The 24,615-nt window shown below is 34.2% G+C and overlaps 2 protein-coding genes across 2 annotated transcripts in view; one reads left to right on the plus strand and one right to left on the minus strand.

The window, feature by feature from the left end:
- Window positions 1-2,440, minus strand: part of LOC145661415 (ionotropic receptor 75a-like) — a 134,122-nt gene extending 131,682 nt beyond the window's left edge. The window contains exon 1 of the mRNA XM_081726717.1: window positions 2,260-2,440. Within this exon, the coding sequence (XP_081582843.1) occupies window positions 2,260-2,440 (181 nt within the window). The remainder of the gene's footprint in view (window positions 1-2,259) is intronic.
- Window positions 1-24,615, plus strand: part of LOC145661949 (L-lactate dehydrogenase B chain-like) — a 33,350-nt gene that overhangs the window by 6,896 nt on the left and 1,839 nt on the right. Inside the window, exons 2-7 of the mRNA XM_081727298.1 lie at window positions 3,485-3,626; window positions 9,057-9,180; window positions 10,533-10,706; window positions 15,175-15,348; window positions 16,571-16,688; window positions 22,363-22,486. Of these exons, the coding sequence (XP_081583424.1) occupies window positions 3,501-3,626; window positions 9,057-9,180; window positions 10,533-10,706; window positions 15,175-15,348; window positions 16,571-16,688; window positions 22,363-22,486 (840 nt within the window). The 5' untranslated portion in view covers window positions 3,485-3,500. The remainder of the gene's footprint in view (window positions 1-3,484; window positions 3,627-9,056; window positions 9,181-10,532; window positions 10,707-15,174; window positions 15,349-16,570; window positions 16,689-22,362; window positions 22,487-24,615) is intronic.

The raw sequence follows: 24,615 nt of genomic DNA on the forward strand, positions 1-24,615 counted from the left end.
ATTTCATACCAAGGTTGTTCGGGCGCTAATAACGCCAGAGGCAAACATATTTTACCAGATGGAATCATATCATCTTCCATCATCTGAATGTAAATGAATCGGTCGCTCATAGGACAGATAACAGTTCCTGTCGCTAATAGGACTATCGCTTCTGGGACTAATTCTCCGGGACGGTACCAAACATACAGGTCCCAGGCCGCTTCCTTCCCTCCCCAATTTTTTCTTTTTTCCCTTTCCACGAATAATATGCTCGCTGAGGGACGTCGTCCCTCAAACGTGACGGCCTAACATGGCTTTAGATGCTGCAAGTTCAGATACCGGTATCTAAATCCTAAAACTTAAATCATTAGCTTTCGATTACTCAGATTTCCGCGCATCCTGATGGATTGTGAAACGAATTCTCTACTTTTAGAGTACTTACGATAGTCAAAAGGATAGCCATAACGTGTAAAATAACCATTTCTAGCATGTACAGAGGCGATTTAGTGTCATTGAGATGAGTTTGAATTTGTCTTCCACGCAGTAAATGCCATGTATTTACCACCGGTGGTATTCGTTCTGCTAGGGATCTCTGCTGACTATTGCCTAGTATAGAAGTTTCCATTGTAGGAGATCGCGTTGCATCTAGACCATGGGTATAACATCCCACTCCTCTTTACAGCTTTCCGCAGGCCGGAGACGGTGCGAACTCGACGTTAGGACAGGCGCCACTTGAAGAGTCCGAAAATACAACACTCCATTGGTTTGGAATCTGAACTCTTGACAGGAATGTCAGAGAAGGGAGTTACCATAATTCCAGATTCCTGTTCCATAGAATGACAGAATTCCAGCTATATTTCCGATGTGTGACTCGATGCCTTGTCTTGGTGCAGTTCAACCTGGTTCACGTCTTGTCCGTACAATGCTAGGATTTCATACTGGTACATTTCACTTAGGACATGAGAGTGGTAATATGCGACATTGATTTTGACGTTTTGCCCCACTTTTCGGAGACGCAGTTTGCCCCTGTACGAAAAATGCTACAATTATGAACCTGTTATTTAGTAAACTTCCCTGAGTATCTAATGAATGTTTTCAAGAATCGGTATTTCAAGATTCTGACTGACCCTTGTTCATCGATGCTTGAAGTTGAAGCAGAAGTCTTCTTACAAAGAATCATCTTATTACATACTGAAAGGTAAACGCGCTGAAACTTCTACTACTGAACTATTGATCACAGTCAGCCTACATCAATTACGAAACAATATCTCCTACAAAACTTACCTAAAACGCCTAAATTCCAAGTTTCTTAAGAATATTTTTGTGTGATTTTAGACCTTGAAGTTTTGAAAGATCTGTGGATGAATTTAGATAAAGGGAATTTAAACAAACAATGAGGTTACATAATTAAGAATTTAACTCAGAAACATTAACAATGATAATATATGTTATGAATCGCCTTTGTACTGAAAAACATCCTCAGAAATTACTAAAATTGACTTTTTTTAATTTTGTGAATTACATAGAATTATAATTTAGCAATATTGACGTTTTTGGAACAGAAGCGAAAATAATGTGGGATTATGCTAGCAAAGAAAAATGAAATCTTTCAGTTTTACGTCCCACGGTTATGCCGGCTAGGCTAAAGAAGACGGTGAGGATAAGAAATGAATGGAGTGGTGGAGGAAATGGAGAATAAAGTAGGAGAAAACGGGGGAACCCCGAGAAAACCCACACAGATGGTGTTTGTTTACCACAAAGTCCGCTTGGCGCGAGCTGGGATCGAACCAAGAACCTTATGAACTAGAGGTGAACACTCTATCACTGAGCTCTGCTAGCAAAGAAGTTGTAGTTCTCATTTATATCTTTAATTCATTGTATGTATATATGTGAATAGTTCTATTTAATTTTAATTATGTAAATATCTTCACTGTAAACAGAAACATAATATATAAGTTGTTATAGTAAACCAAGATAACAAGTCATATATTAAGAACAGCAGTGCTTTCAAGAAATGAGATGAGCATTTTTGGTTGGACTCAAGAATCAAAGAAGGCTCAACGGAAGGTTACAATTAAATAATCGAAATTATTGGATGGAATGGAAGTAAATAAAGCAATGCGCAGCGTAACTTCCTCTACAAAGGGAAGTCAATAAGTATCTGCAATCAATTTTTATTATTTATTACCATAAGAATACAATGTTTTCATTCATATTTTTCAACATAGTAACCCTGCTTTTTAATGCACTTGGTCCACCGTTGCACAAGCTTTCCGATACCCTCTGCAAAAAGGGTTTTCCGTTGTGCAGCATGCCACGAATGTACTGCTTTCTTCACCTGTTTATTGGAGCTAAATCGACGGCCTCTGAGAGCGTCTTTAAGTAAGCCAAATAAATGGTAATCCGACGGGATGAGATCAGAACTGTATGCAGGATGCTCCAACACCTCGAAACGCAGCATCTGAAGAGTTTGAGAAGTGTGGGCGGCAGTATGTGGACGCTCATTATCATGCAACACAAGCACGCCAATATATTTTACTGCTTATTGTTAACCCTTTTTTCCAGGTAATGTTTCAGGACTGGCCCTTCCGAGTCCCGAAACACTGTAAACATCACTTTCCCTGCAGAATGTTGACTCTTGAATTTCTTTTTGACGAGAGATCCGGAGCGCTTCCATTTCATGCTCTGACTTTTGCTCTCTGGTTCAAAGTGATGAATCTACGTTTCATTTCCAGTGTTGATTCTCCTGAGAAACGCTTCACCTTCGTTAGCATAACGATCCAGTAGGTGCTGACAGATTCTCACACTGTTTCATTTGTGCTCTTCATCGAGATTTTTCGGAACTTATCTCCCACAGACTTTGTGAAAGTTACGCATGTTATGCATGATATCATATGCAGAACCATGTCTAATCTTCATATAGGTTGCCACTTCATCAACAGTCTCTCGTCTGTTCTTCAGAATCAAGGCAAGGACTCGTTCAATAATGTCATCAGTCGTTCCTGTAGCTGGACGCCCTGCTCTTTTCTCATCTTTCACGCTTGTTCAACCACTTTTGAACTGTCCAATCCACTGGTAAACAATTTGCTGTGCCAACACATTGTTCTCGTATTGTTTAGAAAGTCTTCTATAAATTTCCGCTCCAGGTACACCTTCAGACCACAAAAACGGATGACAGAACGCTATTCTTCTTTAATGCACACAGAGAGTGGCGCGGGCATCTTTACTTCGCAACAGCGCAAGCGGACTGTTTTAATAACGCTGCAACCTACCACTGGCAAAAGCAATGGTGACATCTAGCGTCCGGTGAGCAATCTAAAAATGCCGTAGAGCCAACCTGAAAAGAAATAGAAAAATATTGCAGTTACATATTGACTTACCCTCGTATTAAATGATGCACATATGCGAACTTTAACTTACTAATTTACATAAAGCATTATAACTTTGAATAAAATCGTAATAAAAGATGTGTCATAGCTGATAATGTGTATTTATCTTCATTTAGTCCATAGCCAACAACCATGTCAACTGTTCAGCAACTTCAAAAACCGCAAGTTGGTCCTTGCGTCGGCGGAATAAACAAAGTCACAATAGTAGGAGGCGCTGGTCAAGCAGCTATTACATGTGCCTTTAATCTCGTATCTCAGGTAAACATTCTAGAATTTAACGTTTACGAAGTAAGAATCGAAAAGTTGAAAAGTTTCCGATCTAACATGGAAGGAAAAGAGATAAAATTTCATCATTTATTTTTAGTTCAACATAGTTCCCGCGAAAATTTACATGCAAGGACTGCTACTTTTCAAAATCTTACTATTATTTCGCAAAAATTACGGTCTTGCTCCTGAGACCAGAAGTTCACAACAGATGACGTCATCAATTCACTTAATATATTTTTTGAAGTTAAGAAACAGACAATAGTCAAAACGAGTTAAATCTGGAGAATAGAGTGAATGTTCTGTTTATTCCTCAATACAACAAGTTTCTTCAGTGTTACTTTGTGATGTGAAGTTAAGTCTTGGGGAGACAGACATTTTACTAAATACTTCCTCACATAAAATTTAATAATAACAATTTGATGTGCGTGTTCTTATCTATTACTTGAATGCTCAACAATCCGTTTAAAGCTAGTTCTTCGATCTGTGTAACAATTCACGCATCAGGTTAAAATTTCCAGGTATAACTATATTATTATTATTATTATTATTATTATTATTATTATTATTATTATTATTATTATTATTATTATTATTATTATTATTATTATTATTGCTGAACGGCCATCTTCTTCAGTGAAAGTATTCTCTCTCTTCAGGTTTGAGGGCTGTAATCTATTAATTTATAGTACCACAGGAAACCCTTTTATTAGCCTCTCTTTAGAACAACTCTTCATAAACATACTTCTCACCCACTTTTATTCACGAGTGGTACTTTACCACAGCTTTCTTTGTCTTGGTCAAATGCATACCTCTAGACTCTACTACACTCGCTTCCTAATTGTAGGAATATATACAGAGTGTTTCAAAACACCCCGACAACGTCTGACATCAAAATAAGACAAAAAGTATAGACCAACTTGGGTGCACAAATGCTTCCTTTCGGAGTTATAGCCTGCCGAAAACACGAAAAATGAATCTAAAGGTCCATAGCTCTAAAATTATAGGACCTACCATAGTGGGGTCAAGACTTCACGTAGGAACTAATATGTGCCTTATCCAAAAATACATGTTTCAGAATCCTGCGGTAGTCACGCAACAATTTTATAGAGGGAGTTTGGCTACGGCCATATAATTTGAAGTACCAACTACCTCTATAAAAAATTTTGAGAAGTACCACACTCTGAAACATGGATATTTGGATAGGACGCATAGGCCTACTAGTTTCTAAGTGAAGTCTTGACCCGACTACGGTAGGTCCCATAGTATTGTATCTATGGACCTTAAAAATTCATTTTTATCATCTTTTCGGCAGCCTATAACTCCAAAATGACGGATTTCTGCACCCAGGTTAGTCTATACTTTTTGTCTTATCATGGTGTCAGGAATCACCTCCCAAACGTTGTCCGTGTTGTTTTGAAACACCCTGTTTATAAATTTAAAGTGTCATCTTTTAAAAAAATTGTAATGGAAGAATATATTAGGTTACCGGCACAAAGATTTTTGTATAACATTTTCTTTCCATGTTAATCCGAAGCTTTACAAACCTCCGTCATACATTAGTTATGTTATATTGGTCAATATTGAAAGTTAATATATGTTTGTGTGTGATAATATTAATACAGTGAAACCTCTGAATAACGGACACCAATTGGACATGAAGTTTTGTCCGTTACTGGGAGGTGTCCGTTAGAGAGAGGTTAAAGAAATTTAATTACTCACAATAGTAATTGTATGCAGTAATATACAGTAAATACATTATTTATGAGCGTAAATACGTAAAATTCAATACGAAAATGCTCTATTTAGAACGTATTTGAATTACTAGGAGGGATGAAGGAGTTAATATCTGTGAAATAGTATTATTGCTGGAAGATGTTTAATACGAGGGCTATCCAGAAAGTAGATTACGTTTTCGTCTGTGTCCGCTAGGGGCGGGGCTAGCGCGGCCATCTTGGGGTCAGAGCGTTGCGCAGCTCAGTCGGCATCTAGCCGTGCTAGTGAGAGGTTCGTGCTGTGCTCCGTTAAGATACTGTGACGGTTTGAAATGTCTGCGTTAATTGAAAATCCCGCGAGCTGCGAGGTGCGTGCAGTAATAAGGTTTCTGACAGCAAAAAACTGTAAACCGATAGAAATCTATCGGCAGCTGTGTGAAGTGTATGGGGACAACATTATCACTGAAGGTGGAGTGCGACAGTGGGTCATAAGATTTAAAAATGGCCGAACCAATGTTCACGACGAAGATCGAAGTGGGAGACCCAGCAAAGTGACTGCCGAACTTGTCGAAAAAGTCGATGTTAAAGTCCGTGAAAATCGAAAGTTCACAATAACGGAACTTTCTTTGAGTTTTCCACAAATTTCGCGAAGTTTGTTGCACGAAATCATCAGCGAAAAGCTTGGTTACCACAAGTTTTGTGCAAGATGGATTCCAAAAATCTTGACAGAGGACCACAAAAATCAGCGAATGGCTGCAGCGTTGCACTTTTTGGACGCCTACAATAAGGATGGTGACTCTTTACTCGTTCGCATCGTTACTGGTGACGAAACATGGGTGAAACACGTGAACTGTGAAACGAAATTGCAATCAATGCAGTGGGGGCACACAGGTTCTCCCCAAAAACCCAAGAAATGCATGCAAACAATGTCGGCAAGGAAGATGATGGCGACTGTTTTTTGGGACAGAAAAGGTGTGATTTTGGTGGACTTCCTGGAAAGAGGCACTACAATAAACGCTCAAAGGTATTGCCAAACTCTGCAAAACCTCAGAAGAGCAATTCAAAACAAGCGCAGAGGAATGTTGAGCTCTAAGATCTTGTTGATTCACGACAACGCCCGGCCCCACACGGCAAATGTCACGCGTGAAGTTCTTGAATCTTTTCAGTGGGAGTTGTTTCCTCATCCGCCGTACAGTCCCGACCTGGCACCGAGCGACTTCCACCTATTCCCAGCAATGAAGAAGTGGCTGGCTATGCAGCGTTTTGATGACGACGAACAGCTGCAAGAAGAGGTAACGAAGTGGTTGAAGTCGCAGGCGGCCGAATTTTTCGACGAAGGAATTTCCAAGCTCGTACATCGCTACGATAAATGCCTTAATTTGAATGGTGACTATGTCGAAAAGTAGTATTTGTGTGTGGCTTTCATCTGTATATAATAAAATTTGTTTCCTATACTTTGTTGATTTTTTATTCCAAAACGTAATCTACTTTCTGGATAGCCCTCGTATATTCGTACCCTGCAAAAGATAACATGTGTGTGGTAATTTCCTTAAGTGCATGTCATCACCCTGTAAAAAAAAAAAAATCCATTAATTTACATACCACCTGTACTAAAAGTAAAAATAGTTTAATAAGAGCATTCAATATTATTATTAAATACTGAAAATGTGGACAGCAAACTTACCTACTACGAATTTCTTTGGAAAAATCTATGAAATTGTCGGGAAAGATGCGAGGCCCAGAGGAAAAAGGGCTAAATTTGTTAGGGAACGGAAGATCTTTCGCATAGAATTCTTGGCCATACGACTGACCCTGCATGAGTGTTATTGCTTATTGAAGATTTTCCAAGATTTCCACCAGAAAGCAGTTTACTGAGGGCAGAAAGAAAGAAGAATCTCAAGTTCAGCTTCAAGCTGTTCTGTTTGATGTTTCATAAAGTCTAGACGCATGATGGATACACTACTGTAATATATCACAGAACCAAGAATAATTCCTGTCCGTTATGAAGAGATTATTGAAAAGTTTGGGGGAAAAAAGGACTGTCCGCGTCCGTATCTGAGAGTGTCCGTAAAGGGAGGGTTTTATTCCGTAAGATAACACATATATTTGCCGGGACAAAAAAAAATCTGTCTGTATTATAGAGGTGTCCGTTAAGGGAGATTTCACTGTATTAATAACCTAAGCAGCTTCCTCCTCATTATCATCATCATCGTCATCATCATCATCATCATCATTATCATTAAGAACAAATAATTGTAAGCTCTTGATATGAAGATTCTGCGACATTCTGTATCATAAAACTTTCTCATTAACATCGTAACACACACTGAACAACTGACACTTACTTTTTGTTATTATTTCTTTCTATCGTTTTGCCTGAAGCTGATCAAAAAACAAATTTTATTTTGATTGATAACAATATTGTGTAATTGTATGTATACATATTTTTTTCATAAATTTACACTGTTATCAGTTTTACTTGTAGATTTCCGAACTATGCTATGCATAAATATCAAAAGTCTTATAAAATGGCTTTGTCTATCAGGTACCGGACAGGTACCGGAGTAAAAATGGTAAAAAGATATCGAGAAGCGGTTTTCTGTAATTTATTCTTCGACCCAATAATAGCTCCATCTCGTCCGTTAACCATCTTTTCAAAACAGAAATGGTTCAAATTAACCATTTCCGGTTTCATTGTCTTTCGTCATAGAACAAGAAGAATAACGGATAGCGACAAGCGGTTTTCTGCAAACGATTCGGCGTCTCAAGAAAACATATCATCACGATCCGCAACACTCTATCGAAACCGGAAGTGGTTAAAATATACTAGTATTTTCGGTCTCAATCTTGATTTCCATATAGCAAAAACGGTAAGAGATATCGACAAGCGATTTCTTCCAATCAATTTAGAATCCCAACAATAGGTTCCATCTCCTCCGTTGAAGCTCTGTTCAAACCGAAAATGGTTTAAATTAGCAGTTTTGTGGTTTCGACGTTTATCTCCACAGAGCAAAAACGCTAACAAATACCGAAAAGTGTATGTTTTGCAAATGATTCAGTGTCTCAAGACAATATATATCATAACTATCTGCAATACTCTACCAAAACTGGAAGTGGTTTCAATTTACTTTTACTTTTGGTTTCAATCGAGATGTAGTTTTTGCAATCGATTCAGATTCCCAGGAATATGTTTCGTCTACTGGGACGGATCTCAGAAGAGGAAACTTTCTTATTTTATATATAAATAAAACCCATCCCAGAGTTTGGAGCTCTTAAAAGTAGTTCTAAGTAGCAGTATTACAACCCACAGCCCCCCTCCAGAAGTCCGTCCTTGATCCGCCCCTGCCTCCAATAATATTCTAGAACAAAAATAGTAATTAATAACGAGAAACGGTTTGTGCAATTGATTAAGGATCAGAAAGGTCATTAATGAATATTATAGAAAGTAAAAGCCCTAAATTTGTGTATTTTTACTGTTTTTTTAAATATTTATTTATAAAGCGAAATCATTGTTTGTACGACACTTATTAAAGTAAATAAAATCAATCAATTGAAAGAAAGTTATCAAATTAGGTAATTAAAAATTTGCTGTTCTGTTCTTCAATTTTGCTTGAAAATTTTAACTAACTATATTAATAATAACACTGTGTATGTATTTTTACATTTCAGTTTTAATTTATCAAAATTAATTTATACTGTACGTTTCCAGAATCTTGTGAATGAAGTCGCCTTAATCGATCTTCCATGTAACAATGACTACTTGAAAAGTGTGATCATGGACATTGAGCTTGGATTGAGCTGTTGTATGAATACAAAACTTGTAGCAGGATCAGGTACAATAGCTCTGATTCTATTGGTAGAAAATATATGTATATATATATTCAATACTCTTCATACTCACACACAAATAGTAAATACTTTTTATGTTTTTTCTTTCTTTCTTTTTAATGGGTGGAAATTTTAATTTACTTGTTACTAGCTCTGGATAGATTTAAGTTATCGTATTAAGCACTCAAAAAGTTTTACTGTCATCATTTGCTGCCATCTTATATTACTGTCGCCCTAGCGGCAAGCTGCGCAACTAATAGATCAGCTTTGCCAGATATATATATTTTTTTTGACTCTCTTTCATTAGATATCACTTTCACGAATGTGTGTTTAGAAATGTAACTTACTAAAATTTGTAATCGGGAAGATCATTTTGAATAGTCCTTCGGAAAATATTTTAGTTAAATAGAAATTTAGAATTTAAAATTTAATAATGATTTTAGGCTGTGTACTGTTGTCTTGCTAATGTCAAAATGAAGAACTTAATGAAGCTATATTAATACTAGTTTCACCTCAATAAGTAGCATGGTGCTCGTATAACGTCATTTTTTTAGATTTACAAATTAATTGTTTTTTTGTCCATTTTCTCGAAAACGACGCATCAGTTTTTACATTCATGCACATCATTTTGTTCAACTGAATAAGATATATTTATTGGTACATGGCTCATCTTTGGGCATTATTTATTTTTCTTTAAACGCTAATAATGTTGTAGATTTTTATACAGGGTGGCCCCTAATTATGTATATGACGATTGACCGACTGTAGCATTTGTAAAATCTGGACCAAAAGTCTCAATATGGCAACACTGAGTAGCCTGAGAATGGGGATAACTGTCACTGGACTTAGAACCGTCCATGCCATAGCACTGCGAGAGTAGTTAAATGAAACATTCCCGAATTTGCTAGATTTGTCGACGTGGGTTTGTGGAGTGGCCACTGGCCAGCTCAATCTCCCGATAGAACATCATCTGACTTTTGTCATGAGTTATTTTAAAGGACAAAATGTATCAACATCACATACGCAATTTGGCCGAACTATGGGAAGCTATCACAGAAGAGTTTTACAGAATACAAGCACGGCTCTGTCAAGTTGCTTCTGACAACATTGCTCTTCGTCTCCAGGCATATATATCCATTTGGATGGTGCATTGGTGGATCATGCCATGGAGGACAGAGAATAAAATTCTTGTAAGGAATGGTATGAAAGCAATTATGTTTAAATTTTATGTTCAAGTAATGCTGCTAGTTTCTTTACTACAGTCTTTGAAATATAATATACATAATTATAGAGTACCCTGTATATAGATTGTCTTTCCTATAACATTTTAGGATATATTTAATTTAATGTTTCGTAGAATACTCCTTGGCCGCTGGTTCGAATATATGCGTCCTAGCAATTGGAATTCGTCAGAAACCTGGAGAGTGCCCCGTTAATCCTGTACGAAGAAATGTTAACGCATTCAGAGAAATTATCCCTAAATTACTGAAATATTGCCCAAATCCTATCCTGATTGTGGCCACTCATCCAGGTAAAGTAATTTTTCTACTGATTGTGGACAATAACTGTTTATTTGCTAATGTAAAGAAGGATTCTCTTTGCCTAGAATTTGCTTTTTATTTTCGCTTATCAGTATATCTGACGTAATGTTTCAATTTTCTACTAAAATAGTAAATGCACAAACTTCCTTACAAGAGTTTGTTTTGATTCGATTTTTCTTTTAAATTTTCCATCTATTTTTAATTTGAAGATAAAAGTACCTAAATTTTCACGGGTCAGTTGACACGGTCGGCTTTCCTCGTTCCCTTCTTACTGATGCTATGTACCATGGAAATTTATAATGTAACTTAGGTGGCAAGAATGTTCATCTCATGTGGAAGTTCTTTAGGATTTTATTTGCTCAGAATCTTGGGGAACTTTAGATCTATAGAAGTTCAGAAACACTTGAAGAAGTGAAATGAACCAGGCGATGTATTGCATTGAAAATCAGTACAAAGTGTTGCAGGATGAACAGTAGGTAATAGTATTCATTGTATTGAGCTGAAAATCCATATATAAATGAAAGTGACTATGATTGTGTCTCCATAACTCTTGAACCACCCGGTCAATCTCCGATGTTACTGTCGAATCCATAGTTTTCAGGGTCTCTGAGATGAATAGTTATCCGATACCGTTTAAATCTAAATTCAGCCTAGCAACTTGGGGCAAGACGACAGGGGATATATATATATATATATATATATATATATATATATATATATATATTAAAGTGATCGAAAATGACCGATATCAGAGAGCGCTTCAGTAATAATAAAAAGTGACCACTAACGCAGGCACGTAGTCAGAATATCGTAATAGGGGGTCCGTGACGAAATACTGTCGTTATCACACCAGAGGCTCGATTATTCTAAACTATTTTACTCGTAATATACATTGGTTCGTTTAGCCAGGATTTCGTAATGGAGGGGGGGGAGGTCGTGACATGAAATAATGTGGTTATACACAAGGAGCTCGATCAATGTAAACTATTTCACTGGCAATACACCGATACTGGTTTATTAGGATAATGAAATGAGGATATGTTAGTAAGTATTTTAATAAGAAACTATGAAGAAATCTGAAGTAAAAATATTTTTAAAAGTATTGAGAATGATATTGTCTTCCGACGTCATTCGAACTCAGTTCTTCTTGCCTTCTTTCTTCTTTTTCTCATGTTCGTTTAATGTGATCAAAGATGGCAACGCAATTTCTTTCGGAAGTAAACACATCCTATAAAAATGATTAGTGTTGACGCGAAATTGAAAATTTCTTTAACAAGTGTAACTGGAACCTATGTTGCCAGGCTCATATTATTGCTGATTGTGGGCATTTCTTAAGTTCTACCCTTCGTTACAATAATATCCATTTTTAACTTGACCTCTCCCCGTTTCCTCCTCACAGAACTCATCATAAGAAAGAGTAACCAAACGCTTGCTGTAGCTTTATATTTTTAACGCTGATTCTTCATTTTCTCGTTTCTTTTCATTTCATCCTTCCTTATTCTTTATTTCTGGTTTCGAAGGGGGGGGGGGTCCGGACCCCCCGGACCCACCCCTTGGCTACGTGCCTGACTAACGGAACATATTACTAATTTTTCTTATTTTAATCCAGCGGAGCTGATAACTGACGGTAGTGAATAAATAAATAAATAAATAAATAAATAAATAAAAGACGGGCCACCGCACCAACTTATCACTCATATGCACTTAGATGGATGTTTTATCACCTTTTACTTAGAATTATTGGTGAATGGTATATTTACGAATACACGAAGAAAATAACCTAAACCGTTTAAAATTTGTTCAAAAATAGCTCATCCCCAGTATTGAACTCACTCTTCCGAATTTCAAAAAAAAGAAGAAGAAGAAGAAAAGAAAAAGAAAACTCTTATGTCATATTGTTAATGCACTATTTACTTATGAGATACGAAAATCGGCTTAGCTAATTTTATTTGAGAATCCAGCAAGAGAAGATCTCTGACAGCTAGCAGAGGCGTTACCACTACTAACGTGTCAAGGCTTTTTCAGTGCATCTATAAAAGTAGTTCTCTTAATAATGTAAAACAGAGTAACCGTAGTTGGTAACACTAGCGCCAAAGTAGGGGCTCCACTTTCCCCCCGCACTTGGTAAAAAATTTACTTCGAAAAATAACTCTCCTCACAGTAAACTGCCTCTTCTGGCTTTTTCGAAGAGAAGTTAGGTATTACACGTTGTATGACTGCTAATGAAATATTTGTTTACGAAACATGAAGAAATTTATTAGAAGTGTTTTTGAAAAAAACTTCCAAGAATAACTCATCCCTACCAGCAATTGTTACATATATCAATTATGTAATTTTCTAATATAAAATTACGAATGGACATCACTTAATATTTCATCTTTCTGGATATTTCTAAGATAAATTACTTTCGTAATATTGTAAGGTTATTTATGAACTATTTTATTTATGAAATATAAACAAAATCGCCTAGAAAATTTTTGAGAAAATGGTTCGAAAAGAGCTCGTTCTCTGTAACATGTCATTTCTTCATGAACGTATGATGTCAGGTTAGGTTTTTTTTTTTTTTTTTTTTAATGAAATATAAATAAAATCATTAGAACTGTTTTCGAGATAAATGAAATGTTTGATTTTCAACCCTCCGATACAGTACCCGTATAATTGAGTGTGCAAGGTAAATTGTAATCCCCTCCACTCCCCCTTGGTGAATCTTGTAAGAAAAATTATGTTTTAAAATTTAGTTTTGATACATTAATTATGTGATCTCTGATCTCTACGCATAGTGGTAAACAAACGGTAGGACATCTGAAAGCACGTTTGGGGGATGAAGAGGTCATAGAACATGCAAATCCATTCAAATTTACACGATCATAGTACTCTCTGCATGCCTACTTCTCTTGAAATTTAAAATAAAATAAAATAAAAACGAAATACAAGGGATTTGAATTTGATGATTGAACGTGTATTATCAATGTTGCGAAATTAGCCATTTTATGACTAAATCTATCCATTTCAGATAGTGTGTACTCAGTAAAATGTAGACGAGCTACATTTTTAATCAATTTTACTCTCATTTGTCTTACATTTCCAATTTCTAGCCATTTGTCTTTAGCGTTAAATAAACATTTTTGCCAATCAAAACTTTAAAAAAAAAAAAAAAAAAGTTAACAAAAGTAAAATAAAGTGTGCTTTCCTTCTGTTTGTAGTAGGCTAGTGCTTACTCTACAATATATCTTATAAACCTTCCTCATATAATTCTAACTTTTAGTGACATGGTATAATAGCGAATCGTGATTTCTGATATTTCGCCTCTGAATAGCTAATTTCAACACGTGATTAATTTTCATGTTAGCGCTTCGAGGATATTTTTGACTAGGGCTGTGTACTTCTAGAATTCTGCCAAATCAACAGTTCACCGATATATAGCCAATATTACCACAAAAACGGAGGAAGAATTCAAGGGATGTTTAGTATCTCTGGTAGACGAGCAAAGTGTTCTGTAAATACCTCGAATGTGAATTAAGGACTTTAAAAAGTGTTCGAGTTAAGAACATCGTGTAGATTATTAGAGTATTCTTTAGGTATGTATAGCAAAATTACGATATATCTTTTTTGTTTTATTATTAAAATTTTGTGAACTATAAATTTAGCAAAAATTTTAAAAGAGTTTAGCCATTTTTAGCTATATTCTCTAAGTTATTTAGCTGATTCCTGAGAGCCCCTGTTGGCAGCAACAGGCATTCTCAAATACCTTATTTATGATGTAGTACGCGCACTGAAATGAGCACTCATAATACATTCACAAAATAATAAAGAGTTGAATATATATATATATATATATATATATATATATATATATATATATATTGTTGTTTGAATGGACTTGACCTAGAGTTTCAGAAAATCCCCGGTAGATGTCAGTCAATGCGTCTTCTCAGTTTGCAGTCAGTCAAAAATAAGATAGTGTCCGCTCAACAGAAGGCATTTTGTGTGCTGCAGTTTGCAAAACGACTGAGTCAGTAATTTCGGTCTAGCGTGCTTTTCGTCGGCGTTCTGGCATTGATCCGCGTGCACCCAAAACATTCGTCTCTGGTGTCGCCAATTTGAAGAGACATGATGCTTGTGCAAAGGTAAAAGTCCAGGTTGGCTTCGCACTTCCGATGAAATGATTTAATTTAGATATCGTCTAGATGTTGTTCATCCTGCTGTTGGTGGACGCATAGAGCATAGGTAGTAGCATAGCTAAAATATGAAGATTTTGTGAATACATTTGTAATAGCATAGGTAAAGTATGAAGATTTTGTGAATATTTTGCACCCATTCTTATAATATGTTTTTATCAATACATATGGGCTTTTAAAAGTTCAGGTGATTCTTTTTGAAACACCCTGTATTATACAAGGAATAGATATTTGTCTTCTAATTTTTAACTCATTGATATTTTCTAATGTTCTATTTTAGTGGATTACATGGCGTACGCTGCTTGGAAGTTGAGCTGTCTACCAAAACATCAGATAATAGGCTATGGAACGCAGCTATTGACAAGAAGATTCAAGTATTTGTTGTCAAGGAGAATTAATATCTCTCCAGATTGTTGTACGGCCTGGGTCATTGGAGAACAAGGAGAGAAATGTAGTAAGTTTTCAGCAAATAATGGATATATATATATATATATATATATATATATATATATATATATATATCTGTATAGTTAGCTGATGGCCACAAGAAACACAAAATGCATAATATGTTAATGCCAACAGCAGGTACATAGTACATTCATTATAAATCTGCACATTCAGCAGGTACTAAAGCAAACACTTGGAAGATTTAATTTTGCGTACCATACGTCTTATTTCATTAATACAGACAGAGATTGAATACCTGGTGAAACTGGGTAGTTTGAATGGGTACCTAGCTTCGTTATTAAATAATTGGTATAATCATGTTAAAAGGAATTTAAGTTCCGATAAACCTGAAACCGACATAAAGGATGAAAAATGGATTAGATTGCCTTTTTTTTTTTTTTTTTTTTTTTTTTTTTCTTTTTTTTTTTAGATTGACAACTGCGTTAAATAGAATCTATACACAATACAGCCTTAAAAACCCTTAAAACTTTAGAAAAGAACATCACGCAATTTAAGAGTTATTTACACGGATCCCGATGAAATATCGGGTATTTACGAAATAAAATGCAGTTGCCAAGAGAATTGTATAGGCAAAACGAAAAGAAATTTAAAAGTCTGAGTAAAGGAATACATTAGAGATTCAAAAACTGAAAACCCGGTGTCAGGTTTATTAAAACATTTAAAAGAAACTCAAAACAGGGTAAAAGATTCAAAAATTTTATTTGGAGCTAGAAATGAAGTAGAGAGACTTGTTTTTAAAAATGTATTTATTCATTTAAAAAAAACGAAATTAAATTTAGACAAAGGATGGTTGAGTGACGAATGAGAGGTGGTAATTATAAAATTTTCAAAGCATTGGCAGGACAATAAAAATAATAACATGAATTAGGCGCACAAATTGACCGTCATATTTAAGTTCGCATCAACCTCATCTGGAGATTGCTGACGCATGTACAACACAGTTCTTTCCTTGATAAGTCCGTTCCATTTTTATTCATTGATGTTTCTATTCTTTTTGTTTCTGTTTTTAACCTCCGTGACCAAGACTCCAGGGGAGAGTCGAAAGCTTGGAACTCTAAACATTCAGGAATTACATCAATCTGTAAATAGAATGCTAGTTAGAATTCCTGAGCGTGGTTTCGCAATGTCTGCTATTGTAAATAATTAAATAAAATATTTTAGGTACAGTATAATGCGTTTGTACATGCAATGTTGCTTTTTATCTCCAGTTCCTGTATGGTCCAGCGTAGCTGTGGGAGGAGAACAACTCCGAGGAATAAACAGCCGGATTGGTACTGCCTGTGACACCGAAAAATGGAGTACCGTGATAGAAGAAGTAATCACTAGGTAAACTATTTCGGTGTTATGTAACAAGTTTCTAAGTATATATGTACTTTTTAGATAGGAAAGTGAATGAGATAGACAGGCACGTTATGTGCATAGAAAATAGAACAATCTAAGTGTTCATATTTTATTATATAGCGGTTTTTAATTGTCCAACTACAGAATATTATCAGGGATATATTATTTGAGAACAGGCGTTAATTAGACAAATGACAACATTCTGATCTACATTAATAAAAATGAATGAGATTTTTTGTGGTCGCATCACGGCCAAATGGCTGAACCGATTTCCATTATTTTTTAAAATATAGTTGGCACCTACCTCGATCTGCATTTTTATTATGTCACTTTCATTAAAATACTATAGTAAGGAGGAAAGAAGACTGGAAAATTTACGTTAAAAATAGAAAATTTCATATCAGAACAAAGAATTCTTTAACAGTACATTTAAATATTATCTGGTTTTCATTGTTAAAACGTTATAAATATTTTCCCCAGTGCTTCTAACGTAGACTCTCAACTTAAACCACACAATGCCAGTAAGAAAACGGACGAACTTCAGAAGAAAACTAGACTTACTATGTCCAATGACAGACTTAGAACACTGGAAGAAGAGAAAATCCAGACGAGAGGGGTTAGACAGCGCGAAAAACGATTGGACATATTTAGTACTTGGGTTGAGCTGAGTTTTTATCATGTCACTTCGATTGACATACGCAACTAAAAAGTAAAGAAGGGGATTCAATTACGCCTTTCAAATATTTTAAGACAGGTGCAAGGGGCCGATTTACGAGAATAATTGTTGGACATCTTGTTGTGGACTACCTTTAAATTCAGAACATTTCGTTAAAGGATGACGTTTTGTGGTGTTACATAAACTCATTGACACCTACTTCTATCTTCTCGACATTTGACCGATGAAGAGAAAAATGAAATTTCTGAGTTTTACGTCCCACGGTTATGCCGGTTAGGCTAAAGGAGATAGAAGTAGGAGATAGAGATTACTAGAAATGAATGAAATGGTGGAATGAAGAAAGTAGGAGGAAACGGGAGAATCCCAAGGAAACCCACGCATACAGTGTTTGTCGACCACAAAGTTCATTTGGCGGGAGCAGGATTTGAACCCGGGACCCCATACACCAGAGGTGAACGCTCTACCACTGAGCCACCGCGGTCCCAACCGATGAAGAGAGTCACCATGTTATGAAACATTTTTAACAAATAAACTTTGCGGGTTCTATACAGGTTATATTTCATTTATTTAGAAATATGAAATGAAATTAAATCTTTCACCTTAATGTTCCATGATTATGCCCTTTAGGACGTGGGAAGAAACAGGAAAACTCCGAGATCCACGAACATAATGCTGTCCACCACAACCTTACTTGTACGGGGATCGAATCAGAGACCCTAAGCGCTCTGCCTCTGAGTCACAATGCCCCCGGGTTAAGAAATATTAAAGGTGACTAAAACTCTTTGGCATAACTTCACATAAACGTTAATATTTTTAAAAAAAACTAGGTTTCATGCAAGAATAATTTCCTACATTAGGTTACCAACTACAACAAAAAACAAAATACTGTTTTCCTGCTTTATTTTTCTTGAATTAAGGAGAGTGTTAAGAATGTACACCTGTTTTTCAATTGAAGAATATTTGCATAGTAATGAGCTTAAATAAAAAAATCTTTAAATAATTCTTGTCATATACATTGTAAATTTTTTAATAGATCACTTTTATGTGTGTTAGTTGTATTCATAATTTGATATGATGTGTAACATTTTTTTAATCTATAAAAATGTAGTAGTAATCAAATCGAATCGAATAAGTATTATACATTTCTCTGTCCTGATTTGAAAGGGCTGAAAACTTTGAACAGATATACATTTCACTAAAAGAATCATGACGACACTCTTACTTGAATAAGGTAATGCAATAGAGCATGTAAAGACAGATTACCTAATGTTCAAATCCCAATATTTAATGCCAAATAATTTCGTAAGCCAGATTCTTACACTTCAAATATCACAAACAAGTTATAAAAAGGAAAGGAACTTTTTTTTTTAAGCGAAATTAGGAAATTAGTCTTCTAAATTTCCTTCACTTTATATTTGATATTTGTTTAAATAGTGAAGTTCGTAGTATTCAAGTTTTTCGAATTTCTTTGTTAATTTAATAATAATAATAACAAAAAAGAAACAAATCTGAATCATTTATACATAAGTTTAATGACTAGAATACAGAAAGTGAGTAAAATAATGAAGAAAAGAAATAAAACAGAAAATAATTGAATTTAAAGCCTTCTAAATGTCTCAGTGAGCATTATCTCATAACTAAGGGATGATATCAGATTAGTAATTTTACATATTAACGTATTAGGTCCTATAATGTATTAAGATTAATGCTTGACACTCAAGAGCCTGACAGGGGACGCGGTGGCTCAGTGGTAGAGCGTTCACCTCTGGTGCTTGGGGTCTCGGGTTCGGTCCCCGCCCCCGCCAAGTGAACTTTGTGGTGGACAAACACCGTGTGCGTGGGTTTTCTCCGGGTTCTCCCGTTTCCTCCCACTTTCTTCATTCCACCATTTCATTCATTTCTCATAATCACCGTTTCCTTTAGCCTAACCGGCATAACCGTGGGACGTAAAACTCAAAGATTTCATTTTTCAAGAGCCTGACATACTAAAAGTAATATAAAATTTACGACTTTTTTATTTTTTTGCTTCTTTTTCATAAGTGAAAGGAGATAATGAAATGCAACTTACCACAATCATAGATAATGTTATTCTACAACAGAAAATATAAACCTGAAAAATTTTCAGTGTTGCCAACCATAGAAATTACAGAGTTGCCAAAATAACATTTCCTCCAAAATCTAAGTTAAGGCAGCGACTAGAAGAACGAACTCAACTGCATTTGATTACGTTTGAAATCCTGCGAACTACTTTTTAAATAATAGTTGCATTTAATAACGCACAAAGAGTGAAAAAGTGATCGACTGGACCGGGACTCGAACTCCCGATTCAGTGGGTCACTTTTTCACTCTGTGCGTTATTGAATTCTCATCTATAGAGCATAGGTTGTGTTAATATAATCGGTTGTTTCCTCTTTCATTAATATCTATAGTTGCATTTACTTTGTAATAAACAAAATAATTTTAACGTGCAGTTATCAAAATTAAATAATAGCGTTATTTAAAAAGTAGTTCATAGAATACCAAAACAACATGGTACGTAATCAAATGGAACTGAGTTCATTCTTCTAGTCGCTGCCAAATCTTAGATTTTGGGGGAAATATTATTCTGCCAACACTGTAATTTCTATGGAGGGCAACCCTGAAAATTCTTGAGGTTCATATTTTCTGTTGTAGAATAACATGATCTATGTGGTAAGTTGCATTTCATTATTTCCTTTCACTTATAAAAACAAGCAAAAGAAAACTTGTAAATTTTGTATTATTTTTAGTATGTAAGGCTCTTAAAAGATGTTTTCTTCTACGTATTGTAAAAGAACGACTTGATAATTTAAAAAAATACTATGATTGATTTTATTATCTTTTACATCTTTCCTTGGTAGATTATTACAAATTTGGATTAAGCTGCACTTGATACCATATATTCCGTATCAAAGAAATAGGCCAACGTATTGCACACCTTACTGGTGACAAGCGAGCTACTACTTTTCTGATACAACGTATCAGCATAGCAGTTCAGCGAGGAAATGTGGCTTCCATTTTAGGTAAATTACCCCCTGGAAAATTATTAGAAGAAGTTTTCCTTTTATAACTAACTGTTCCGAATTTGCTGTTTATATTTCTGTAAAAACAAAAAAAATGTCAAATATGTTCCAATTTATAGATAGTTACTGTCCTTAACTAAACAATAATAAAAAATTATATATATATATATATATATATATATATATATATATATATATATATATATATATATATATATATATATATATCACGAAAAAAATTCAATCACATATAATCATATTTAAATTGAAAATAAGGGAATCCTGCAACTAAGAAAGAAGAGGACACTTGTAAAAGACCAATGGAAACGCAGACTATGAAAACTTTCTTAACTAGATAAAGTCAACAATTTATGCCAATAAGAACTAAAATAATAATTAACTATTATCACAAATATTAGTAACTTAATTATTATTATTATTAACATTGGAAAATGTGAAATAAAAAATATATTATTTATAAAAAATATATTCCGTATGATCTATCTCAATATATTTTTGTCTGATATGAATATTGTACATACTATATCTTCTTTTGTTAACACATTAAGTTACTATGCATATTTCGTCCCAATTAATGTTTTTTTTTTTTTAAAAAAAAATAAGATTTCAAACGGAATAATATTTTTTTTCAAAATTATGTGTTTGCTTGAATAATTTTTGCTGTCTTCTTCAGAGCCTATGAAAAATATTAGCATTTTGTAAGTTCAATTTATGTTAAAAGAAAAAAAGAAACCTCAAAATACTTGGAATTAAAAAAAGAAAATCTGTTGGAGTATTTCTTCAATCTTTTCTGTCTGGCGACACTAAACTTAGCTTTCAAGTTATGACTGGCTTGTAGTCAGGATATAGGAAAGAGAAAAAAATATTATTTGAGAAAATCAAAGAGCTCCCGGTCGTGTGCCTCTGTTTTTTTGCTACTATAAATATATTGACGATAGAAATAATAGCCATGTGGAGCAAGTTGTTAGCTGTCGAAATTAGTAGCAATAAAGATTGGGATTTGAACACTTGATGTTCTGTTCTTTTACAAGTAATGATGTGTTGATTTTGTAGTATAACAAATTATTACAGTACTTCATGTTATACTGATAAAAAGTGGCATCTCAAGTTAGTATAAGCGATTGTCGCAGAATTTCCTTCTAGTTACAAAAATCCCGAGGAGTTTTCTGAATGTGTCTCAGTTGTCAAAAAAAGAAAAAAAAACTTATCTATGTAAAATACCTCACATTATAGAGTGTTATCTTCAACTCTAGACTGTAAGAATTAAAATATATCGTTGATATGGATAAAAACTCTAATCTTTTAAATTATTTGGTACGCATGAATTAAAATGTACCATCTATATAAAACTTTTAAACTATGAACTATGTATGTAGTTCTTGGTAAAATGGCGTTAATTATAAAAATTTTTCCAGCTGCAACATTTTATACACAAACAAAACAGTGAATTCAAAGAACAAACATTTAATTTCAAACGTCTTGATAGGTGTAGAACCATACGGAGAAAATATGTTAAAAGTTCCAAACATCAAATGAAGAAACTGAAGCGCATCATATCGACTCAAATAAAAGTCGAACTCGAAGGCGATTGGTTGATTGGATTATATGTTAGAGTTCTTTTAAGTACTGAGGCAATATCAGACATGAACCTACAATTTCACGTGGAATCCGAAACCATATGAACTGCCACGGGAATCGGTCTCAGGTCTTCCGCAAAATCGAAGTCAAAAATTAATCAATTTCCTGCAATAACTATTTGTTTATAAAATATATAAACTAATAAAAACTGGTTTTAGATATAAAATTTTGTTACAAGTAAGACTTTGTGAAGTTTTTTCTTTAAGCTATGTATCTCAGTTATTTACCATAACTTCTGAACGAATCACTATCACTGTATTGGTATCGTATTTTTAATTTCCAGCTCAGAAGAAATAATTAGAAATAAAGGTTCAACAGCATGGGCGGTTGGAATTTGCCTGTCAAATCTAATCGAAGCCATTGTTACTAATTCATCAAAGATTTATACGGTGTCAACCATGGTAAAGGTAAGGAGCAGACATTCAGAAAATAATTTAATTAACACTAAATTTTTAGTTAGAGAATTCATTTACATTTTATTGATAAAAGAAAACCTATCGAAGAGGGTACCCACTTCTCGCGAATTTAAGTTGTGGTATTTTAGTAAAATGCGTTAGAAAACGTTTTGCTTAAAAATAATCGCAAAAGTGTTAGTATATAGATATATATTAGCCTAAAATAAAGATGATTCCTTGCCATAGTATTAGAGAATTTCAAGAAGAGATTTTCAAATTAGAGTAGAAAATATTGAGGAAGTATATTTGATTATATTATTCTTATTTTATTATGCAACATTAAGCATATTCCTATATATGACATATAAAGGATTGCCACGTTGTACGTTTTATTCGTAAAATAAGTTTTCATTATTTGAAGTTTCTTTTACCTCCATCATCTTTGACACATACACACACTTTTATTAGCATCATTTTATGTCGTAGAGTATTATTCAATCTTTGTTCGTTGATGATTCCAATAAATAAATTCCAGTTCTAGGGAATTTAATAATATCAGAACAGGAAACTCCGTTCGCCCTGCCCAGCTACACTGCTGACAGCTGATGGTTTCACTATGCCTTGCTAATTATTTTATTGCTCTGGGAATCCAGAATATAAGTGAAGTTAGAGGTAAAACAAATTAATCGCTTTCTGTTAAAAGGGTATATGTGCAATAAACAAAATTTTTGGGAATGACAAAATACTGTTTTCTCACGAGTCGGTTTGATTGATGAAAAAAAAAAGAAAATAATATTAGTTATATAGGGTGTAACTGAATTATTGTTTAATCTACAAAAAAAAATAAAAAAATTAAATTAAATTAAATTAAATTAAAATTTGGACACATACCCTTTTAACACAAAACATGGTGAGATAAAATGTGAAACGAGGGTTGTTCTGAAATAAGTAGAAAATTTTAGCCACTTTACGTTGGAGCATATTGATGATACTACTACTACTACTACTACTACTACTACTACTACTACTACTACTAATAATAATAATAATAATAATAATAATAATAATAATAATAATAATAATAATAATAATAATAATAATAATTTGAAAACAAACATTTTATCTCCTAAAATTACTTTAAAAAATATTTAATCTCTGTCATTATAAGTTCTGAATTAACACTTGCCATCACTGTTTGCTTCACTCCGACTTGTAAAGTACTTTGACTTCCATATTTACCGATATCGGGAAATGCTGAGGTTAATGCTGGAATCGACGTTGACCACCTGCGTGCTAAATAAGAATCCTGCAAACCTTAATATTGGGCCAGTATAAAAGGTGAAATTTTTTCACGGTATTTTTTCGGGATCTGCAATTGTGGCGACAAAGCAGAGACTGATCTTCAGCTGGTCTAACGCCAAAGCAGGCAATTATAAGTTTAAGTGGTTTTTAGTTTTGTAGTGGAAATAGATATAATATGGAATACAAAGAAGTAGTATTGCATAAAAAAACATATATTTTAATGGTGAGATTTTTATTTTTAAGTCAAGCGAGTTTTCTTTAAATTTTATTCTCCAAATTCCTGAGCGTGTGTTCATATTCCAGCACAACTGATAGACCGACCAACGGTGAACATTAATATATTATAATATAATCATTACACTTATTACTGTGCTTTTCAGAATAATATAGTACTAGTACAAACCAGCGGAATACAATATTTTAGGAAGAACAAACAATGCGGTATTCTGAAAATGCCAACATCTTACAACATAAGTATTTTTATGAGTAGTCACTCTCCTTAATGCTATTGATTGGACGGCAGAATAGAATAATTGAGCGATATAAATTTTTATGCTCATCCAGTATTTAATTCATGCACTTTTCCAAGTCTGATCTCGTTCATCTTCAAAGAGACTCTAAAGAGAGTTTATTTTAGGAGGTAATACATTTTTCATAGTGTTGAATGACATGATGAAAGTGTATTTCATTAGTCCACTATCACTTGGAAAACCTGTTCATACTCATGAATTGTTCGCAGAATAGATAAAGTGGTGAAGAGTGTTGATCCCAAAAGTTATTTTATTCTTTCTCTGTTTGTTCCTTGTCTCCTGAAAAACTAGATTTTTTTTATAGTATTG

This window comes from Thermobia domestica, chromosome 10 (assembly GCF_964235325.1).
Source record: "Thermobia domestica chromosome 10, izTheDome1.hap1.1, whole genome shotgun sequence".
Lineage (NCBI taxonomy): Eukaryota > Metazoa > Arthropoda > Insecta > Zygentoma > Lepismatidae > Thermobia > Thermobia domestica.